Genomic DNA, 21,319 nt, shown 5'->3' with positions numbered 1-21,319 from the left:
CTACCCCCCGCCGCACCGATTATGATGTGGCAGGGGGTAGGAATGCTCTCGACTGGACCGTTTTACTTTTGGCACGGCAAATTTCGCGGTAGGAAAAAGCAATAATGAAACATGCTCGTTTTTATTTTGTCATTTTCTATAAAATGTTACTCAAATGTGTTTATTACATCTTATCGCTCCTAATCGCTAGGTATTATGATTCGTTTAATTGTAGTAGTAAAATTAAAAATAAAAGAAAACAGAAAGTAAACGCTCGCTATAACGCCACTCAGCAGTTCTTGCCCCCTCCGTCGCTAACAGGGCGGCTTTCTCCTTCATCAATTCAGTAGTAGTAATAATAGTTCTTGTGTGATTTTGTTGTTCCTTCCCTGCTAGAATCCCTCCCGACCCTCTTCAGAATTTTTGCGACGCTCCTTTGAAGCATAAATGATGTTTAAACAGCCCCGCGTACACGGATGACAACAGGCACAACCAGTCAAGGCGTTTGGATCACATCAGCACAACGGAAAACACGTGTGTACATAACAATTAAAAAGAAGAAGAAGAAGCATGTGAGCGAAAATCAACTCCCCTTGACTCTCTCTTCCCCAGCTTTGCAAGCACTTTTTCTTCTTTAGTAACTCGTGCTGTTGTTGATATGACGATGTGTAGAAGCGTTTAGTAGCCGGAAGGGCACTATTGTGATATAGCGCCCGAGATATAAGGGTATTGCGCAGCCTGGCTGTGTTATAAACCAAACCCCAACAAAATGTGATGCAATTCGAGAAGCTAATCTTCCGATTTGCGCCACCGAAGTGGGACAAGTTTAGCGCAAATAGTCGCACAAAAATCCTTTGCTCTTTAAGGTCCCAAATGTTTCGATCCCAAGTGATACGCTGGCTCTCTCTCTCTCACCCTCGCTTCTCTCATTCTCACTATACAAAGATCACAAATCACGCTGAACTGCCTTAGTACAGCCCTGCCTACCACCCACCCAGTCATCCTCAGTCATTTAAAAAACGATAAACAGCTTTATCCTCGGGTTGATCGTCGTGGTCCAGGTAAAAGCGTACCACACACAGGCCCTGCTGCTGCTGCTGCTGCCACTGTTTGCCGACCGCACCGCGACGTTCCATCACGACGAGCCAAACTCCTTCATCCACTGCTGGTACTTCGCGAGATCGTCTTTGGATACGCTCTTGTTGCACTTGGAAATGGCCTCTTTGAAGTCCTGCTTCGATACCGGCAGATCCAGCTCCTCCTTCGCCAGCTGGCGGATCTGCTCGGGCCGCAGGCCGGCGATCTTGCGCCGCATCGACATCATCGATGCGTCCCGGCACACGTTCGTGATGTCCGCGCCCGAGTACCCGTCCAGCCGGTCGGCAATGTCGCGCATGTCCACCGACTCGTCCACCTTCACCTCGCGCAGATTGATCTTGAGCAGCGCCTCGCGGCCCTCGCTGTTCGGCAGCGGGATGTAGATGCGCTTCTCGAGCCGGCGCCGCAGCGCCTCGTCGATGTCCCACGGGAAGTTGGTGGCGGCCAGCACCATCACGATCTTGGTCGCCTCGTCGTTGCTGACGCCGTCCATCTGCACCAGCAGCTCGGACTTGACGCGGCGCGACGCCTCGTGCTCCGATTCCGAGCCGCGCCGCGAGCAGAGCGAATCGATCTCGTCGATGAAGATCGTGCTCGGCGCGTAGAACCGGGCCATCTCGAACAGCAACCGGACCAGCTTCTCCGACTCGCCCCGATACTTGGACGTGAGCGTCGAGGAGGACACGTTGAAGAACGTGGTGCCGCACTCGGTCGCGACCGCCTTGGCAAGCATCGTTTTGCCCGTGCCGGGCGGGCCCACCATCAGCACGCCCTTCCACGGCCTCCGGATGCCCTTGAAGTAGTCGGGCATCCACATCGGCAGGACGACCGCCTCCTCCAGCAGCCGCTTCGCCTCGTGCAGGTCGGCGATGTCGTCCCAGTGGATGTTCGGATTCTTCTGCAGTATGTCGCGCTCGAGCATGTCCACCAGGTCGACGTCCGCGTGGCTGGCCGGTTCGAACTTGCGCTCCACCTCCTCGGGCGTATCGCCCCCGTTGTTGCCCTCCTCGTCGTCGCCGAGCTTCTCTTTGTCGCCCTTCTCGCCATTGCCGTTCGTGGCATCGCTGGCGCCCGGTGCTGCCGAGCCGCGCTGACCCGCCGCCTTCGTGCGGGGCAGTGTGCCGGTGCGGGACGCACCATTCATCCCGGACGTTCCGCCGGCCCGTGCCGTCTGGCTGATTGTCTTGCGCCCGCCCACGGTCGAGGTGGAGGCTGACTTTGTGGCCGCATTGCGCCGGTTCACCTCCGACTTGCGGTTCAGCGCTGTGCTGGAGCGTGACTGGTTGCGGGGCGCTACCGCCCGCCGATGGTCCGGCGGGGGCATATCGGGGGCCGGGGCCCACACGTCCGGATCGATCGGTCCTCCTCCGCCTCCGCCCCGGCCACCGGACGCCGGCGGCATCCAGATGTCCGGATCGGCCCGGAACCAGGCGGCCGGGTCTTTGCTGGCCGTTTCGTGCAGGGGCGTGCGGATGCGGGCCTGCAGCGGTGCGTTCTGCAGATCCATCGTAATCTCGGTAAGCGTCTTCTGGATCAGCTTCATTTGATTGTACTCTTTGTTAATTTCTTGCTGTATCTGCAAAATTGGAAAAGGGGAAAACGTGCGGTCAGACATCGGTGTAAGGTGCTCGCGCTCTGCTGCTGCCACTGCTGCTTACCATCAACCATTTGCCCTTCTGCAGTGGCTCGCTGAGACCGACCAGCAGTTTGCGGAGCATCTGCAGCACACCCTCGTAGTAGATGCCGGCCGAATCGTAGTTCCCCATCACGGCCATCTCGCGGGCCAGCTTCGTGTTTTCGCATATTTCCGCTGTCGATAGACCGGCCATAACGATGGTCATTCCTCCTGCCGTTTGGGGGGTGGCGTGACGGCGCGTCGGTAGCGGCGACACACGAGCAACCAGTTCCGTGTTAAGCTCTCTATCTTTATGATCCCTTTAGCAAACACCGTCAACAGATTGAATTGCTCCTGTCACAGTCTGGAAAGAAGGATAACAAATTTAACATTAATATTATTCTTGTTGCAAATGCACACCAGCCACTATATTATATGTATATTATATTAGACGATGGCAACTAAAACAGAGTACAAATTGTGATTTACAACGGAGTAAGACAAAAAGTACAAAATAAAAGTAGTGTCCTTAGTAGTGTGTCTAATAATCTTGTTTCTGGCTTCGGGTGCGATCAAACTGGATCGCACTCAAAAAAGATGTTTCTTCCAGTGCTGTAAAATGTCAATGTTAATGTCATAAAAAAATCTGACTGAAACGAAAACTATATCAGCGTCACGTACACAATTGTGATAATCAGATGTGATACTCAAAACGATTGGTGTGACCAATACATGCTTCGTGACATTTTTGCGACCATCGCTTGGTCGCAAAAATCACTATGTCATGACTTTTTTTACTATGATCAGTTTTACAAGATGTCACTGACATAGTCCTAGACAAATTCCAGCTGAAACCAAATAATGTCAGCGTCACGAGCTCTACTGTGATGATCAGAGGTGAGACTCAAACAGTTGTTGCGACCATCACATTGTGTGCAACCAACTCTTGGGTCAGTCACTTGGTCGCGACATTTTCAGTCGGAGATCATCCCGATAGTCATGGTGCCAAGAAACAAAAAAGAGCATGGTTTCTCGCTCTGTTTGATCCGACAGACCATTAAACCAGTAAGAGCACGAAAGCATGCTCATTTCATGCTGTCCTGCTGCACCACACGTCAAGTATATTATAAGAATGTCGTGATTATCACTGACCGAAAATGTCGTGACCAAGTGAGTGATCAAGAGTTGAGTGTTAAACAAAGTGTCATCAAGCATGTGATTGGTCCACCAATTGTTTGAGTCTTACCGCTGATCATCGCAGTTGTGTTGTACCGTGAGCTGATTTGGGCTTCGTTTCAATCATGAGTGTTGGTGACTGAAACAGTGCCATTTGGCAGCACTGTTCACAGCCAGAGGAAAGTCATGATTATGCTTGTGACGGCATAAAGCTCAGCTTGTGAGTCAGAGTATCGCGGTTGCTTAATACACTCGCCTGTCGTGTTCGGCATGACGCACTTTCATTGAGTATCAGCAATGAGCATCAAGCTACCACGCATATGTTCATTGTTTTCGTTGGTGAATATCTCGTGATGCTCATATTACACGACCGCAAAAAAACCAATTCAACTGTAATTTAATTATATATTTTAAGTTAAAGAAATCCCTGAAATAACACACCGATCAATCGTTCTTCCATTCCGACTTCCCAAACACAGCTTGCTTCAGGCCAACTTCACCCCTCGAATCAAGTGTGTCGTGTAAGGTAACACCAACCTCAAGGGAGAAAAAAGCGAACCAAAGAGAAACACTGAGCAAAAAACAAAAACAGAGCTCATTAAAGAGTTCCCACATTTCAATCACCTTCAAAAACAATAACCCCAATATGACCGGCAGGCGGCCGCAGCGGCGGCGGAGCGGAGACGTCATTTTTGGTGGTTCTCGTTTAAACCTTTACTCCCTCTTCGTCGCAAGCAATACGCCAGGCAGGGGATGCACAAGACAGGAACGAAACGATCCTTCCATTCTACGAGCCTGGTCGCATCGTGGGTCCGTGCCCCTCAGCGTCTTAAAGACCTGGCCATAATTCCACACCCCGTGCAAGGCGTGTGTGTGTGTGTGTGTCTTCTTGTGACACAATCGTCAATTATAAGCTAATTAGGGTACACGGCATGTTACAAGAGCCTTCGCAAGCCAAACGGGGGTGACCGATAAGCACACCCTTGCACAAGTGTGCTGCCGTTACACACGTTTGACCGGTGAGTGGCAAAAAGTGGAGAAAATCACAGCCCCAAATGAAGAGGAAGAACAGGAAGCAAAACCATTTGCAGTCAGTGTCGCACGTACTGTCCGGGAACAACATGCAGGTCGGAACGTTCCTGCTGCCAAGGGACCGACCGCCGTTGTAGGTTGAATTTGCCATTCAGAATCGTTCCCTGTAATGCAGACACAGTCAGCCAGACGCTCTCTGTACAAGCAAAGTTGGGGGGCTCAAGTTTACAGCCCGTACCTTTTGAAGGTGTAACTACTTTCTTTGCATCCCTCTAGACACACCCAAGTGTGTCTAAGAAGTTCGGTGATGAATGAAACAATTTAAAGCGAAAAAAAACCCCAGAACAGTGCAACCGCCGCAACGCACCATTGAAAGGGTTTTAAAAATAACCATTCTTTGCCAGGGCTTCACAAATATGCTAAGCCTGGTAAGGGGGGGCTTGAATTGCAACGGGCAGACTGGCAACTGCATCACACACTGCATCACACCAACCCAGTCGGGGCTCTCCCCACCCCCAAAATCCCATGGCTCGGTGGTGCAGCATTTGCATTTTTATCGGTCGGGTGAAAGGAAAATGGCGTGTCGGGAAGAAATTCATCTTCACGATCAGCACAGCACCACCACCATCACCACCGGCGCACCAGTCGTTTTGCGAAAGTTTTCTTTCTCCCCCTTCTTCTCGTGCCTATTCTCGATCGTCGCCGTGGTTGTGGTGGTCGTCGTCACTAGGGCTTAGCATTAGAGTTTTGATCAACGCGCTTAATGCTACACTCCTTGGTTACTTCAGGGTAAGAGAAGCTTGCTTATCATCTTCAGCAGCCCGCACAGCAGTAGCATTCAAAAACTGAACGAAATGAAGGCCCACGGCAATGGGAAGAATACCGGCAACAACCGTGCAAAGACCACCATCATCATGTATCGCAATGTGTATCGCCACCGCGTCCCTAATGGTGTGATAAACAGGGCTGAATTAATCACGCATTGCTTTCGTTCATGGGAAGGATGGAAATGCAGGCGAGTTGTCCTCTCTCTCTCTCTTTTCTTTAGTCTGCAGTTCTTTACAAAGGTACACCCATCACCATCACGAGGTGCGCACAAAAAGCACATTATCGGAACTGACCTACAAACTGTAGCAGTGAGGACGATGGCGACCCGCACAAAGCTTGAGCTGGCGTTGGAAATTGTTTTCAACGGTTTTGCTTTGAATTTTGGCGAAACTACCATTAACGCGAAGGCATCAGGGTTGTCAAACAACCAGTGTGACCCAACGTCGGTCGTACCTATGACTTAGAGCCACTCGATCGATCGTAATTCTGCGTTCAGCACACCGCTTCCAGTTGTCTCTTCCCAGTACAAGATCACTTCACCCCTAAAAAGAGAAGAAAAGCGATCAGAAAACACAAAGCATTACATATAGAAAGTGCAACCGGTGGTGTTGGTGGTGGTTTATAAAAGGAAGCAACAAACAAACAAACACAATAGGCATATAAAATATGAAACATAATTAGTTTGTCATCCTTTTTCACTCTTGTTCGCCTGCTGTTCGGTCTCTCTCTTCCTCTCTCTCTCTCTCTCTGTTTGTATTGCACACGCTCGGTGGAACGATGCCGCTTTCCGTGCACACTTTGTTCTATTTTGAATCGAGCAAGATGATTTGGCTTGTTGCATCTTTCCACACATCCACAGAGTCACTGCGGGGAGGAATAGAGTCAGATTGAAGCCTTTGCTGCAACACAATGCAATTGTGCCCTTTTTCTCAACTGCTGCACACAAATCAGAACGACCAGATGAGCGCCACGAAACGAGGCATTCACACCTTGATCGTTTCCCTTGCTGATTTTCCCGAGTTTCTGTTTGCAGCACGTGGTCCGTACAACAAGAAGTCCGTATTAGTGATGGGAAAAATTAAGTGTTCGGCGGAACCGATTCCAGATAGTAGGTTCGGAATCAATTTCTGGTATCGATTCTAGAATTGGCTCCGGAATTGGTTCCGCAATCGTAATCAGAATCGGCTTCAGAATCGGAGTCAGATTCGGCATCTCCAAAAAAATAAGAATTTGGGCGCAAAGAATCCAAATTTACTAGATCCATTCGTATGAAGATTTCCGGATTGATTTCGGTTCTGAAACATGTTATTACAAGAACTGATTCACATTCCTGAGCAAATTTCAATTCTGGGGTCAATTCTGGTTCCGTTTCCGGAGCAAATTACGATTCCGGAGCCGATTCTGATTATTGATGTTGGCAAAAAAAACCGGAGTCGATTGCAAGTCGTTCGGTATCGTCTGAAGCCGCCCGAAGTCACACGGAGTTGGAATTATCTAGAGTCGCCCGGAGTCGAAATCGTCCTTAGTCGGAGTCGTCAAGAGTCGGCCGGAGGCGGTCTCCGAAACAAAGTCCTATAAACGAAGTGCACGCGCAAAGTGAAGGACAAAAAACACAACGAAATGACATGCCTGATCATAAGCACTTTGCACTGGACAGTTCCAATTGACTCCGATCTATTCCGATCGACTCTGATCGACTGTGAACGGCTCCGTATGGGTCCGACTTCGGTCGTCTCCGATTCCCGAAAACTCCGGACGACTCCGGGAGACTTCGACACTGAAAGACTTCAGGCAACTCCGACCGACTCCGGAGAACTCCGACACTGGACGACTCCGGACGACTCCGGATGCCTCCGGATGCCTCCGGATAACTCCGAATGACTCCAAACGACTAACAATATGCGGAGTTAGATCGGAGCCGTGGATGCACTCCAGAAATCACATCACTAATTCTGATTCCGGAGCTGATTCTGATTCCATAACCGATTCCGAACTCCAGAATCAGTTCCGGTATTGATTCCAAACACGGAATCGGAATCGGGTAGGTCCGAATCCGAGCATCCACCACTAGTCCCGGTATAGCTATCGCTTTAATCAACGCAACGATTGCTACCGTTTAGCGCAACGATGCCGTCGTCTTCTTCGTTTTTGCGCTGCAATGCAAGCACCACCAAAATAAAACGTTCCGAAACCGGTAAGAAGCATATGCATTCAACTCCAACCATTGTACACATATGCGCGCGTGTCGGTACAGAGTCATGTGTTTTTTGCTGCGTGCCCGATTTAGAGCAGGTTTTCCATAACACACACGCACGCGACGCGGTTTTGTTGTTTGTGTCGCGCTTCGTCATCGGTTTTATATAGGATAGATGGGGGGGGGGGAATTCGTGTGACTCATACGCACAGGAATGCCCTCCAATCCTGCGGCACGGTGTGTCCCGCGAATACCGGCCGTACCGGTGGAGGACAGCATTACAACACAGCCAACGGAAGGATATATTGATCAAACGAAAACGCAAAGAGAGCGAGAAGAGGAAAATCTGGCCGCACAAAACCTGTACCGAGAGTGAAACACAACATAAAACGCACCATTTGGTGCACGAGTACAAGGCAAAGCAAACGTTCACGCCTTAGAACACGAGGGCAGTATAATTTAAATATAAAATTGCACCGATTTGCGCACCGAAACCTACGGCGATCTAGAAATTCCCATTTTGCTTGCCTACGGGGCCAAACACTGAGCACAACGAAATGCTTAGGCGGGAGGGAATCATATTTTAGATGGAAGCGAGATGCAATACTGCACCCAAACCCCATGGGGGGGAGCAGTTGGGCAAAGGCTTACACCAGTCATAGATCACCACACTTCACATAAGATCGTGCTGCATTTGAGGTAAGAACGCACAGAGAACGAACTTAAAATGAACCGGCAAACCCTGCCAGCCCTTTGAATCGTACACTGCATAGCACGGGGAGCTGTGGGGGAGGAAAAGCGCACCAAACAATGGTCGGAAGGGGGTCGTTGGTTGATCGAAACGTAAAACAATATCCCTCCACCTATTTCCTAACACCATCCCGAGCGCGAATTGGCCAATGAGAAGAGTGACTTGACGGATGGACGACAACGACGAACCTCCGGGCGGGCTTGACTGGTTGCCACAGTGAAAATACACCATTATTATCCTACTGTCCGGCGGCCAAAAGCAAAACACAATCCCCGATCCGGTCCCCCGATCTCAGATCGTTTGAAGCGGTTTAGCCCAGATGCCAGGTCGTTTCGGTGTGATGGAAATTCGTCTTTCGCGTGGCATCATCTTCCGTTCGCGTTCGCGGGGTTTGGTTGTGTTTGGCTTTGTTTGGGTTTGGCCATTTAAAACGAAGAAAGGTGTACATAGAGACTAGGGCACAGCACAGCATCACACACAGGCAAACAATAGAGACCAAATAGCATCTTGATGTTGGAACATGTTGGGTAATTTTGAATAAAAGAAGACATTCGCTAGAAAGCTAGAGGGAGGGAAGGTGTGTTTAGCTAAAATAGGGACGGTTCACCGATAGACCGATGGGCAAAACAATAAGCCCTTAAGAGGTTGTATAACATTCTAATGCGAGAAAGATCCCATTTCTATAGCACTCTACCATAACAGAAGCGGTAGGTTTTTCTTACTTATGCGCTTGTGAAACGGGCACAAGCAAGCGCACACGTGTTTCAACAGCACGCAACTCCTTGACCTTCCCGCAACAGCGGAGGTGCAGTTAGTGCCATCAACCTCATCACTTCAGCATCGCTCTTTCCGGTTGAAACACTTTCTCAATTGCTACTGCTGTACCACAACCGACCAAGCACTCCGCGAGCGGCCATAAATCAATCCGTCACAAACGCCGCGCACACAACACAAATCAGCTGTCTCCAAAACCGACCGATCCGACGTCAATTTGTCTCCAAGTCCGATGCGATGGATGAACGCGTAAAATAGAGAGACACATCTGCGCAATGATCTTCTGCGGAGAGCGTACAGCCTTCATAGAGGAAGACGCTGGCAAAGCGTGAGCAATGAACTTCCGTAATTGGCGAGTGTTGCGCCGTTGCGAGCCGTTGCACGTTCGTGGATGACCGGCTGATGGGTGGTAATATCGCGCGTATTGATTTACCCTGAACTTGACCCGACGGATCTCCGGGACTATGACACAAAACCTACAACGAAGCAGAAGAAAAGACGCATCCATTCAGTGGGTCCATTTGGTGTCAGTAAACGCGTTTTCAATTACTCCCGCAGCATTTAACCCTTTGGGTAGTGGTAGTGCTTTTAGTTCCATAAGAATCAGATGAAGATGAAAACTATCTTGTTGGTAAGGATGTTCACAGTTTGGAGCGAAGTCCAATCCCCAATATACATCAGAACGAATTTACCTCAAACTTCCTTTGGCCATCAGCATCCATGCCAATGGACATGCAAGGGTTAACCGATGAAACACAACGGACTCGATCAACCACCAGCAATGAGTCCTACGCGCTAGTGTAATATAAGTAAACGCGCTTCCACCATCGACAGAGTACACACGGGAAAGGATGAAGAAGGCCACTGTGGCACAATGTTTCCTATGCAAATGTGCGCCACCGCCGCCGCCGCTGCCGTTACAACCTTGTGTCCCAACGCACAAGGGGGGTTGTTTTCGCGACGCCCCATACCACAACCGGAAACCTTGGCGGTTTGTACAACATTGTAGCCGTCAGCAGCAGCACCACCACCACACTGACTGACGGCGTACTGTCGAGATGCAAGTTCACGTTCACAAGAGTTCACTGTTCGGAGCAGGGGGGGTTCGTATGATGAACAACACCCAACACAGCATGAAGCAAAAGGCTTACTTTTTACACCACAAGAGAGCTCCCAAACACTCACGAAAAAGCGTCCGGCGGTTGAAACAAACGCGCTTTCCGGAGATTTCGAGACGTACGATCGCTTCTAGTGCCGCCGCCGCCGCCGTACTACTACCTCAGTGATCTTAACGCTTCTTGTGCAAATTGTTTTATTTGTTCCATTGTCCAAGGTCCACTCAAAAGAGCAAAAATGCCTCGCGCAGAAGCCTTTCCCCCCCGGTTCCAGTGTCTCGTGTAGCGCAAAAGAAGGCTAATGGACGTAGAACCACTCCCCGCAACAGACGCCACAGCAGTGCCAACCAGTGACGAACTGTGCAGTGTGTGTGTGTGTCTGTGTGCCCCCAAACAGGTCTTCTTCTCCTGTGTGTCTCTGTTTGTTTGGTTGACGGCCACCACTGGATCTCTGTCCCGTCCAGAGGTGTAGTGTTTACGGTTAATTTCTCGCAAATACTCGTCATTCGATTTAAGCGACCGTAATTACACTCCGAAGAAGTCCGGACCGAACCGGGGAGTCAACCGTGTGACTGATTGCCCTTTCTACCGGTCGCCGCCACCGGCCAGTCAAAGAGGTGAGGGAAGATAGAGGGACACAATCGAACAAAAAAAAAAAACCAAACAAACGCACACATCTTGCTGTGCTGGAGAAAGGGTTTTAAGAAACGGAGTGAAGATAACTACGGGATAGTTTAGGGAGGGAGTAGTGCTCCTCCAAAACATGATGATGTGCAGGGGGGAGGGGAAGGTACAGCCGACAACTATTCGAGTGTAACCATTCTCTGTGCTAACGGAGTTTCTCTGCGCCCAACCCGTTTGGAGATGTCGTTTACCCCCTCTTAAGGCAGACGCAAAGGGAAAAGTAAGAGATCATTGCGACTGGATTGGGAGGGACGGAAGCATTTATAGAACAGTGGTTTTTGTACCTTCAAACCATACATGCTTCAGTGCATAAAAAAAGTAAAGAACCAATATTCTCAAGTTTGCATCTTGTTTTGGGAAGAGGATGTGAAAAAATAGAGGACTCTCAAAACAAAGTCACTCGTCATTGGTCCATCGAAATCACCCGATCCGGGACGGACTTGTTGGAAGAGCAAATATTAGCAGATGATCATCGTCAAAAACAAGAGAACAGCAGTGAGTGTAAATAACACTATGGATGACGGAATAACTGTTATTAGGATGTCAAATACACGATCAACTTGTAGAAGAGATGCAATATAATTTGCTTGTAGATTTTGTCTCCACCATGAGGGGTTCATGAAATCGTGATGTCTGCCCGAGTGATCTGTCTTGTTTAGGGATGGATATAACTCTGCTTCAGATTCATGCAATTTGAATGAATCTTTGAAAATAATGAATGAATCTCAAAGTTTAAGATACATGAATCTCCAAATCTTCAAAGACTCATCAATGTTTAGAGATTTGATTCGAGGTGCAAATCATTCATCTTTCTTCTTTGGCTCAACAACCGTTGTCGGTCAAGGCCTGCCTGTACCACTTGTGGGCTTTGGCTTTCAGTGACTGATTGATTTCCCCCCATAGCAGGATAGTCAAATCCTACCTATGGCGGGACGGTCTATTTGGGGATCGAACCCATGACGGGCATGTTGTTAAGTCGTACGAGTTGACGACTGTACTACGAGACCGGCAAATCATTCATCAGTGAAGATTAATATAAGTGAATCTCAACGAATGATACATGAAGCACAACACTCGTCTTGTTGGTCTGCTCACGATGAAATACGTCACCGTGGCATAGGCCTGTCAATAATTATTCTCCAAAAAGCTCGGATCCTGACTGCAGCTTCCCATCCAAGTAGGCTCCCAATCTCTGACAGGTCCTGAGTCCTTACTAGATCCTGTCAACGTAATCGTTGGACTCGTAACAAATCTAGGGTCACTGATGAACACCTTCTTGGTGGGGCTTTAGTCCAACATACTTGCAACATGACCCAGACATCGTATCCTCCCAGCCTTTGCCACCATCAGGATATCCAGCTCACCGTACACAGCACAGCGACCCCGTGGTTCATCCTTCGCCTCCACAAACCATGCTCTAACACGCCGCCAAATTAGTGCGAGATATATCCCCACTCTACGTGCGATTTCGAATTCTTCTATGCTTCAACAGTTGGTGCAAATAGACCATAGTTTCTGGCTCCTGTTGCCACTAAATCGAAGGATTTTAGGAGAGGGTCCTTTAGGGTAGCTGCAAGCCCTCCAAGAGCATACGTCATTCATCCCAAGTCACAGATGCCATTCGAACGACTCGACTGAGATAGTTATGCACCAGTAAATCGGTCGTTAAATGAAACACCAAAGTCAGTGTCCGATAAGAAAATATCTACAGCACCTACTAAATGATAGCTGAAGTATCCACTGGGAGATTGGACTTGGAGTAAAAGTTCATCCGCAACGATACATCGACTAAATATGTCCAACACACGTTTACATATAGTTGAAGAATCAAATCACTCAAAAAAATGTAGCAATAGAATGACTTCCCAATACCATCCTATGATGCATTATTCACTTCAGCAGTAGAATCTAAATAGCTCTTCCTCTGTGTCTTTCTTCGACGATACAGTCGATGGAGTCCGCTCCTTAAAAAGAATCTTGTTTTCTTTGGAAATTTACATCGAACCGCTAACATCTCGCGCTTACCCGGCCCTGAACCCTGAAACACCGACCGATCGCGCGGTCCGAAAATACACACATCCGTGGATCGATCAGCCACTGTTGTTCCTTGGGACGACGACGATGATGATGCTGCTGCTGCTGCTGCGGCACGTGAAGGTCGTTCGAGCGAATTTGCGTACCGATTCCAAAGAAGGAACCGTACCCGTACCCAAACCTTCCGGATAGTTTCCGGACACAGACGGTGACTGTTTTGCCTACACACACTACGGCTACCACATTCCTACAGCAAATAGTGCAATGTGCCTTGTGCCACACTCTTCGGTTTCCAACCGTGTTAGGCATTTGGCCAAAAAAAGAGTCCAAACAGAAATAAAAGAGCAAAAAAAAAACGGTTCCGGAACTATTTCCGGCCTGTTGCGCGTTTCTCTCATCGATGAGGAGGGAAAATGCCAACGAAAGAAGAAAAAAAAACCCCACCCGACCGATCGATCGATTAGTCAGTTTAAAGTAGAGCAAGAGAGTAACGAGCGCGTTGTTTGTGCGTGGAGGAAGGTGTGTGTGTGTTTGTGTGTGTGTGATTTTTTGCTGCTGCTGCTTAAAAATAGTAACGAAATCATCAGGAAGAAAGTACCATTCCACAAGTGCCCTGCATTTCGCCCGCTTATTGTTGTTGCGTACGGCATCTCTCTCTCCTGTTTGGTCTTTTTTTTTTGTTTGCTGCGCGTTGCATTATTTTTAAATTGTTTCAAACGTTAGCGTCCGCGTTGCAAGCAAACTGTTGCATGCGTGCGGTATTTCGCTGTGCTCAGCGACAGTGAGGTGTAGTACTAGGATTTTTTTAAGGTTAGTTTTTCATTGCACTATTCAGCCAGTCTCGCCTTTTCGTACACGACGGTATAGTGACAAAATATTCGCACTTGCATCACAGAATTGCAGGCCGCGTGTGCAACCGGGAACGGAAATAGCAGTAAGCAAAGAGCGATAGAAGAAAGTGTGTGGCAGATACGCGTGAAAACCGGCGTTTAAAATTAAATCGTTCGCCTAAAAACCAGCACACCACACCGGGGGACAAGCGTTTAGGAATAATCTTTACCCCTGTGAGTAGGTTAAACCGGGCAAATGAGAGTGTGTGGGTAAGAAAGCCCAAAGAGAAAGGTGGAGACGGGGTATGGGTGCTGCGTGGCTTCAGGTTAGCTTAGAAGCGGAAGTGGAAAGCGCCCTGAAGCGCACTGCAACTGACGACCTTCGAAAGCAGGGAATGGGGAGGCCCCCGGGGGGGCGGGGTGCCAGTAGTGTGGCAGCTTTGGCACAGATTAAGCGGATCATGCCTGACTGTTTAGCTGTGGCTGCCCGTGCTAGCTATGGATAGTCGTCACAGTGCATGGGCGGTGGATCGCTGACTTTTTGCCGTGTGTTGGAGTGCTCGTTTGCCTCACTCTCTCTCTTTGTGACACATATTTTCTTTTGTTTTTGGTTTGGCATTGTTTGCGATGTAGCGTTAGATGTGCTCCATTACACTACAAGCTCTAGTATATTAGTAACAATTAATTGAAATGATGTTGCGCTTCAGACGAGGTAGCATATCTTTTTTGGGAGAGAAAATTGAATTTTGGAGCATTATGCATTATGGGTTGACAAATAAATAAAATAAACGAAGCTGCATTAAATTCCAACCATGACACACAAACATTAACATTACCAGCGTGTGATTAAATGTCTGTTTTATCGCCATCAAGCAGCAAAGTAATAACTTCTCGATACGGATCGTTCAGCCAATTGATTGGCGGAGGATTGGAAAAGGCATTAACGCAATCCCACTTCCGATATCTAATCAAACCAGAACATGCTTCGGAGCACGGAACCACCGCCTACGGCAGCGCGCCTGAACTAAACTGAAAGGCCGTTCATCTCTTGAGCAATGCTTGGAATTCTAGCGATCCGTGTCCCGTGATTGACCCGAGTCACTCACTCACTTCACATACACCGCGCAGGCACGATCGATCCGGGCGGGCTGACGTCACCCTGTTGAGTCGCAGACCCATTCAAAAATCACAACCAACGCCCTACACACAATGCGCCAACACAGTCACAGTTTGCGCCCTACGCCAACGCAAATCTCTTGGAGCACACAAAACACACATCAACAACGGCAACAAAATCAAACAGCAATCGAAGAGCATTTAAACGACCCGGCAAAGACGGAGCAGAAGAAACGTTTCGCTTAATCGGCAGACGGGTGGTGGGGCAAGATATGAAATCCGCACCACCACTGCGATCGACGACCACACGTTGGACCATGGCGGTGTTGGATGATCGAGTTTTTTTTCTCTCTTCTCTGACACTGCGTCTCGCGCCACTCTCGTTTGTGTCTCGTTTGCTTTAGAGCTCGTGCGTGCGTGGGATGTCGCATGTGACGACGGTGACGATCGGAACGGTCCCCCCGAAATGGGGATCATTGCCGGTCCGACGTCAAAACGGTGATCGGTAACCGACGCACGGATTTCGAAATTCCTCCTCCTCCTCCTCCTCGCCTTCTCCGTGATCGTTAGAACGAATGATCAAAGTCACGCTCTTACGTACTGGAGGTAGCAATGATTTACGATAAGCATTCACCCATCACTTCAGATTACTATTATCGATCACCTCTCCTCTTCCACGGTGTAAACAACCCCCGGTTTTCTCGGGACCAAACCCGTTTCCCTTGGTGGCGGTGGTGCACAACGTGAGAAAACAGCCCTTGCCACAGAGCATTGCAAAAGGTCACACATATGCGACGACGAATGGCATTATGCATAATGCAGTTTCTCATTTGCCGCGCAACGGTTGCTTTGCCGCATTTAGAGGGGTGTATGGTTGCTTCTTCCATCACTCGTTCCAGCAGCGCCCCAGCAGGCGCACGTAGTTGTGTGTAGCTCACCTCACGAGATCATTTAGAGAGCGGGTGCTGCGCGCGCGTTTGGTGAATAAATCTAAAAGTAAGAAGAAAAATAAGAAGAAGAATAAGAAGAAGAAGAAAATGAAACAAAACTAGTAAAGTTTCTGTGCGCATCCGATTGTGTGTGTGTGTATGGAAAATGGCAAAGAAAATGCGCTACCCAAAACAGGAAGCTTTTGACATCCTACAGCAATTCGTTACGATCCCAGGTGATCAGCGATCGTTTGGGACGATTGTTTGGAACGAAATACAGTGAAATCTATGTAAGATGTAGTCTCTTCGAGATGACGGTCCCGTTATATTGCATACATTCTAGGTCTCTTCAAGATGAATGCCTCCCTAAGGCGAATGTTCTCTAAGCTGCATGTACGATATGGCAGCCTTAATTTTCTAAGAGCTTTTGGAAGACAATTCACAAAAATATCGGTCAAAAGATGTCAGCAAGGTTTTCCTGCATGGTTTCTTGGTTACTTCTGTACTCCATTTTTGGTTCTTTGGGGTATTTTTCTCATTTTCATCTTAGATTATGTGTTTACTATGTAACAGAGAAAACATTTAAATTTCTATCTCAACCTTCCGTACATTATCTCTCACATGTTAGTCCACTTTTTAGGTCTCGTTGCATAAAGCAAAAACAGCCACCACCGACACGACTGGTCAACAATCTCAAACGTGTAAATCTCATGCAACGCAACACCAACCATCGAGTCTTCACGGGCGCTTTCCGTTTTTTGTGTGTGTGTGTCTTAACCCAAAAAGCCGCGCCGTGCGCGTAGGAAGCCGGAAATTAACACCCTGCGCGTCGACGAGTGGGATCCTCTCCCAGAGACCGTCTCTGATAGTGCCCGCGGCGCACGATCATTACTTTCGATTTCTGGAGTTCTCTTGTAAGGGGTTGTGCTTGAAATCTCGAAAGAAAGTGATTTCTTCTGGGATTGGGGGGGTTGTGTAACTAATAAGGCGAAAGGTTATACACCTCCTCCTCCTCGGCACGCGGTGCTTGGTAGCGCTAAAATGGCAGATCAAATTGCTGCTCCATTTTCGGTGCATTCGAGCGCACCACCATGCTTTTGTTAAGCTGTGTTTCACGGGCGCAGAAATCAGGAATCGATATGCCGACGCGCGATCTTCATGATCGTCTTTCCGTTTTGGTCCGAGGAGTTACGATTTGCGAAAGTTTGCCATTTCCTTCAGACGTCTCTGCCGCTTCCCTCACCGCCTTACGCTTAAAGCCTGGTACACGAAATGCTCTCCAGAGGGGTGGTAGTATAAGTATTAATTACAAATTAGCCAGTTCGTCTCTTGTGCGTGATCATGATCTTGTGCACCACCGTCCCATCGCCATGACTAACAGCGGCGAGAAAGCATTAATGGTGTAAAAGTACACTCTTGCTGATCTCGGGCAGAAGAAGCAGTTGAAAGGTTTGCAAACACCCCACCTGAACTCACACGTGGCCCCATTTTACTCCCCAGCTCAGCCCCTGCTCCCCCACCGGGTGGAGCGTTTTGAGTAAACAAAGGTGAAGAGAAATAATTACGCGCTCTATCAGCAAGTATTTGTTTTAGGGGGCAGGGCCGCTTCTGGGACGATCTATTATCGGTGTGTGACGGGTATGGTAGGTACTCATACTCATCTCTACTAGCACGGTGCCTTAGTTTGATGAGCCAGTACAGTAAAAACAGTACTATCGGCCACTGTCTGGCGCCAGCGTGAAGGGTGACTAATGAAACTATTTGCGCTTGTCGTCTTGGTACACCTTCCGCTTCTATTCCCGAACGTTAACGCTGTTTCGTAAATGATATTAATAGCGGTGTTGTATGCTATGCTTTACACCTTTTAATGAGTAGTAGTCGTGAACGCAATCTGACAACTTTCCAACACACTAATTAGAACTGTTTAACATGATTAATGCAATCATTCGATTAAATTCTATACCAGCGTTATCTTCTTAAACTAATCTTCCTAAAAAACCTCTCCCAAAGGTAGCACTTCCCAGAACCGAACCGAAGATCAATAAATGTCTCTTTTTTCTGTGCTTTAGTGTACATATTTTCACCAACAAATCGATGAAGTAGCACGAAACCACCACCACCACCATGAATCATGTTTTGTTTGACGTGATATAACAAAACGTCCAAAGAGGAAAAAGGCAACAAAAATATAAATCTACCGAGTCATTCCGTGTCTTGCTGCTAATACCACCCCCCTCTTTTGATGGGACAGTAGATTAGACTTTATCAAAATGGTAGCTATTACGATAATACTTTGCCCGAAAACTATCCGTCATTATGGAGGGGTTTTAGGTAGGCGCCTTATGAAGCAAGAAAACGAACCACACACACACAACTAAACTCCCATAAAGAACTGGAGCGCGCTTGATCGATACCGATCCCCCCCCCCCCCTCCGTCGTCTTTCTGCTTTTTCTCCCACTTCCAGTCACGCCCTTGTAGTGTCTTTTCCATCAAACAATAAAGCCCCAAAACGTGGCAAGACATTGCACGGCCCAACCAAATTTAAGGGCAACCTCTAATTCGACCAACCCGGCTTCGGTAAGTGTGTGTATGCTCGGTACTTCCTCAGCGATGGGAAAGAGGCTTGAGTGGGTGGTTGGCTGCCTCTTTTTTTTGCTTCGCTTTTATAACTGCCAGACTGCAAAACTTCCACTGTCGACGGGTGCACTTTGGGCCGGAAATATATGCCAAAAGGGGGGGTTTTGAAGGCAGCAAAAATGCGCTCCCCAAACAGCATCGTGGTACACCTTTTCTTGGTGGCTTCTACTCTATCTGTTGTGCATCTGAAGTGAAGCTGACGACGACTGCCACACTTTCGAGATGGGATGGGGAAGCTTTGTGTCTTGGCCCGGGTTTGGTACAATCGACCTCTTTCACACCGGAACTGGAGAACCCGCCCCTTCCCATTTGAATTGTATCGCTTCGGGACGGTGTTCCCAGTGCGTCATTTTCTCACCACCACCACCCATTCGGTTGGTGACGGGAGAGTGTGACCTTATGGAACGGTGTGCCTTGGAATGGCCTTGCAGGAGAGTGGCGGTGGGAACTTTCAGTGAGTGCGATTCCAACGCCCACCTAAGCCCGAACAAAAAACACTAAAACAAAAACAACGAATAATCTCCCTTTTACGCATCTAATCTGGAGTTTTTACAAGAAACTTAGGGCGAGGGAGCTGTGCGGTGGTTGAGGTACTACAAGCGGCATTTTGCTACAGGTGACAACAGGTTTGTTGGCCTTTCTTGGTACGACGATGACGACAACGACGACGACGAGCTGTGCTGACGCGCTGTGGCCGAACTGGTTGACCTCGAGGCACACAGTCCGGGCGGTTGTGCGGCATAGAACGTACGTCGTTGTGTGGCTCCCTTGTGCTGGCGTGCTTGCTTGGGCAAACAAACGCAACCCGGGGGTGGGAGGGCCTACAGCACACTCTTGTGGGTCATAAAATGTCTCGAAAGACTCGTTACAGGTGTATGCAACGGTGTGGCCTAACAACATGCTCGCCGTGGGTTCAAATCTCGTTTGGTGGCAGGTGAAGCAGGTCCACGCACCATCAGATAGGTAAAACAGTAGGCGGCCATGACCGACTATCGTCGTTACGCCAATTACAGGAAGGAAATTATGCTGAATATTGGTAATCCAAGTCAGCATCATCTGGTGCCTTCTGTTTTGGTTTCGCTTTCTACCGTGCCTCCCACCAGGGGAGGTGTTCATAATTCCCGCCGGATTGGGGGAGGAAAGCCGCTCTAGCAGGGTGGGTGGGGGATCGTTCGCGGGGAATACAAGCAGCTGATAACAACATTGGGCTGGCATTTGACGTTTGCACTAGGATCGAGCGAGAGCGGAGCGGCACGAGAGAAGGATGCCAGCTGATAAAGAAACGCCTCCGTTTATACGCCACAACTACCACCATTCACCATCACCACCACCACCACACCATCACTACCGGTTAGAGGCAATGGCAGTGCGATCCACCCACACAGTAACCAACCTGCGTTGGACGTCGTCTTTTGATGGTCGTCGGATGATTCGTTCTCGGTTGTAGCTTTTCCAGCCGTCCACCGATGACCAGCTCATTTTCCGCCGCTGCTCTCCTCCAGTAGCCGTCGAGCTTTCGTCATCGTCTTTTCTTCCCAGCCTACTACAGCTACTTATTGTTGCTGCGTTGTTGCTGCTTTACAAAAAAAAAACCGCAATACGAAAAACACACGCGCACGTACACAACACAGACACACACAGACGGACGGACGGACACACATGCAAGGAGTATAATAGCGCGATTCTACACTACGCGTAGGGAATATTCTTTTGCACGCGCCGCACGCGCTCCACTTCTTTCCTGCTCTCGGCGCTCGTACCCTGCGCTACCGTTTTCCGGGTAAAGGTGAATAACACACACCGTTGCTCTTGGTGGTTTGCTTGCTCGCTTGCTTCTCGCTTGCGCCCGCCTGTCAGAGAACGCGAACGCTTCTGGGGGCCTCCTCGCGACGAATTCAGAACAAAACCAAACACACACGCGCACACAGAACACTACATCGACAGCACACCGAAGTGGATTCTCTGTTTATGGCAAAAAACACACAAATGTTTCGAAACGCGACACACACACACCACGGGGTAATGAGTTATGCACACAGTAGTGCGGTTGAGAAGAGTGTTTTGTTGCTTTCACGGCACAACAACCACCGTGTTCTTCACCGTAGTGCGCAACACGGCACACGGATGGCACCTTCTTTCACCGCTGTTGATCTTTTCACACGGCTAGCGACCAGCTTCGATCGTCTCCGATCACCGTGCACGCAATGCAAAGCCTTTTTCTCACGTACTCCGCTCTCTTCGCAACAGCTCTTGACACAAACACACACGAGCCCCGAGACACCGCCGATGAGACGTCGCCCGCGTGTACTCGATCGGCACGGGTACGTACATGGTGCGGGCTGTCAACCAGTGGTCCCACGAACGATGAAGCCAAGCTGACAGTATCTAACCGCGAGAGCTGAAAGAATGTTTTATTGATGCCATCCGAAAATGCGAAAATGCGTTAATTTCGGATTGGAATAAGTAAAAATGTTGGTGGATGCATTCAACATATTGCGCAAACATTAAAGCAATATTCAATATGGC

General features: G+C 48.8%; 1 protein-coding gene across 5 annotated transcripts; it reads right to left on the bottom strand.

Moving 5' to 3' along the window:
• Positions 1 to 105: 105 nt before the first annotated feature.
• Positions 106 to 21,091, bottom strand: LOC120894953 (katanin p60 ATPase-containing subunit A-like 1). 5 transcript variants are annotated; one of them, XM_040297864.1, is made up of 5 exons: positions 20,187 to 21,091; positions 16,165 to 16,216; positions 6,182 to 6,270; positions 2,736 to 3,056; positions 106 to 2,653 (listed from the first exon to the last, which is right to left on the bottom strand). In XM_040297864.1, the coding sequence occupies exons 4-5, from the start codon at positions 2,916 to 2,918 to the stop codon at positions 1,115 to 1,117; spliced, it is 1,722 nt and encodes a 573-aa protein (XP_040153798.1). In that variant the 5' UTR covers positions 2,919 to 3,056; positions 6,182 to 6,270; positions 16,165 to 16,216; positions 20,187 to 21,091; the 3' UTR covers positions 106 to 1,114. The 5 variants fall into 5 exon arrangements, with proteins under 5 accessions (XP_040153798.1, XP_040153800.1, XP_040153801.1 ...); XM_040297866.1 differs by lacking the exon at positions 6,182 to 6,270; XM_040297867.1 differs by lacking the exon at positions 16,165 to 16,216.
• Between the last annotated feature and the right edge of the window lie 228 nt (positions 21,092 to 21,319).

This window comes from Anopheles arabiensis, chromosome 2, assembly GCF_016920715.1.
Source record: "Anopheles arabiensis isolate DONGOLA chromosome 2, AaraD3, whole genome shotgun sequence".
NCBI classification, from domain to species: domain Eukaryota; kingdom Metazoa; phylum Arthropoda; class Insecta; order Diptera; family Culicidae; genus Anopheles; species Anopheles arabiensis.
Note: the sequence above shows the minus strand (reverse complement) of the source record. Positions and strands in the feature narration are given on the sequence as shown.

Bases quoted from the DNA above. Each gene is read 5' to 3' on its own strand.
- LOC120894953 (XM_040297864.1), bottom strand. From the start codon at position 2,918: ATGACCATCGTTATGGCCGGTCTATCGACAGCGGAAATATGCGAAAAC. The intron at 2,654-2,735 runs GTAAGCAGCAGT...CCAATTTTGCAG, and splicing joins AGAAGGGCAAATGGTTGATG to ATACAGCAAGAAATTAACAA.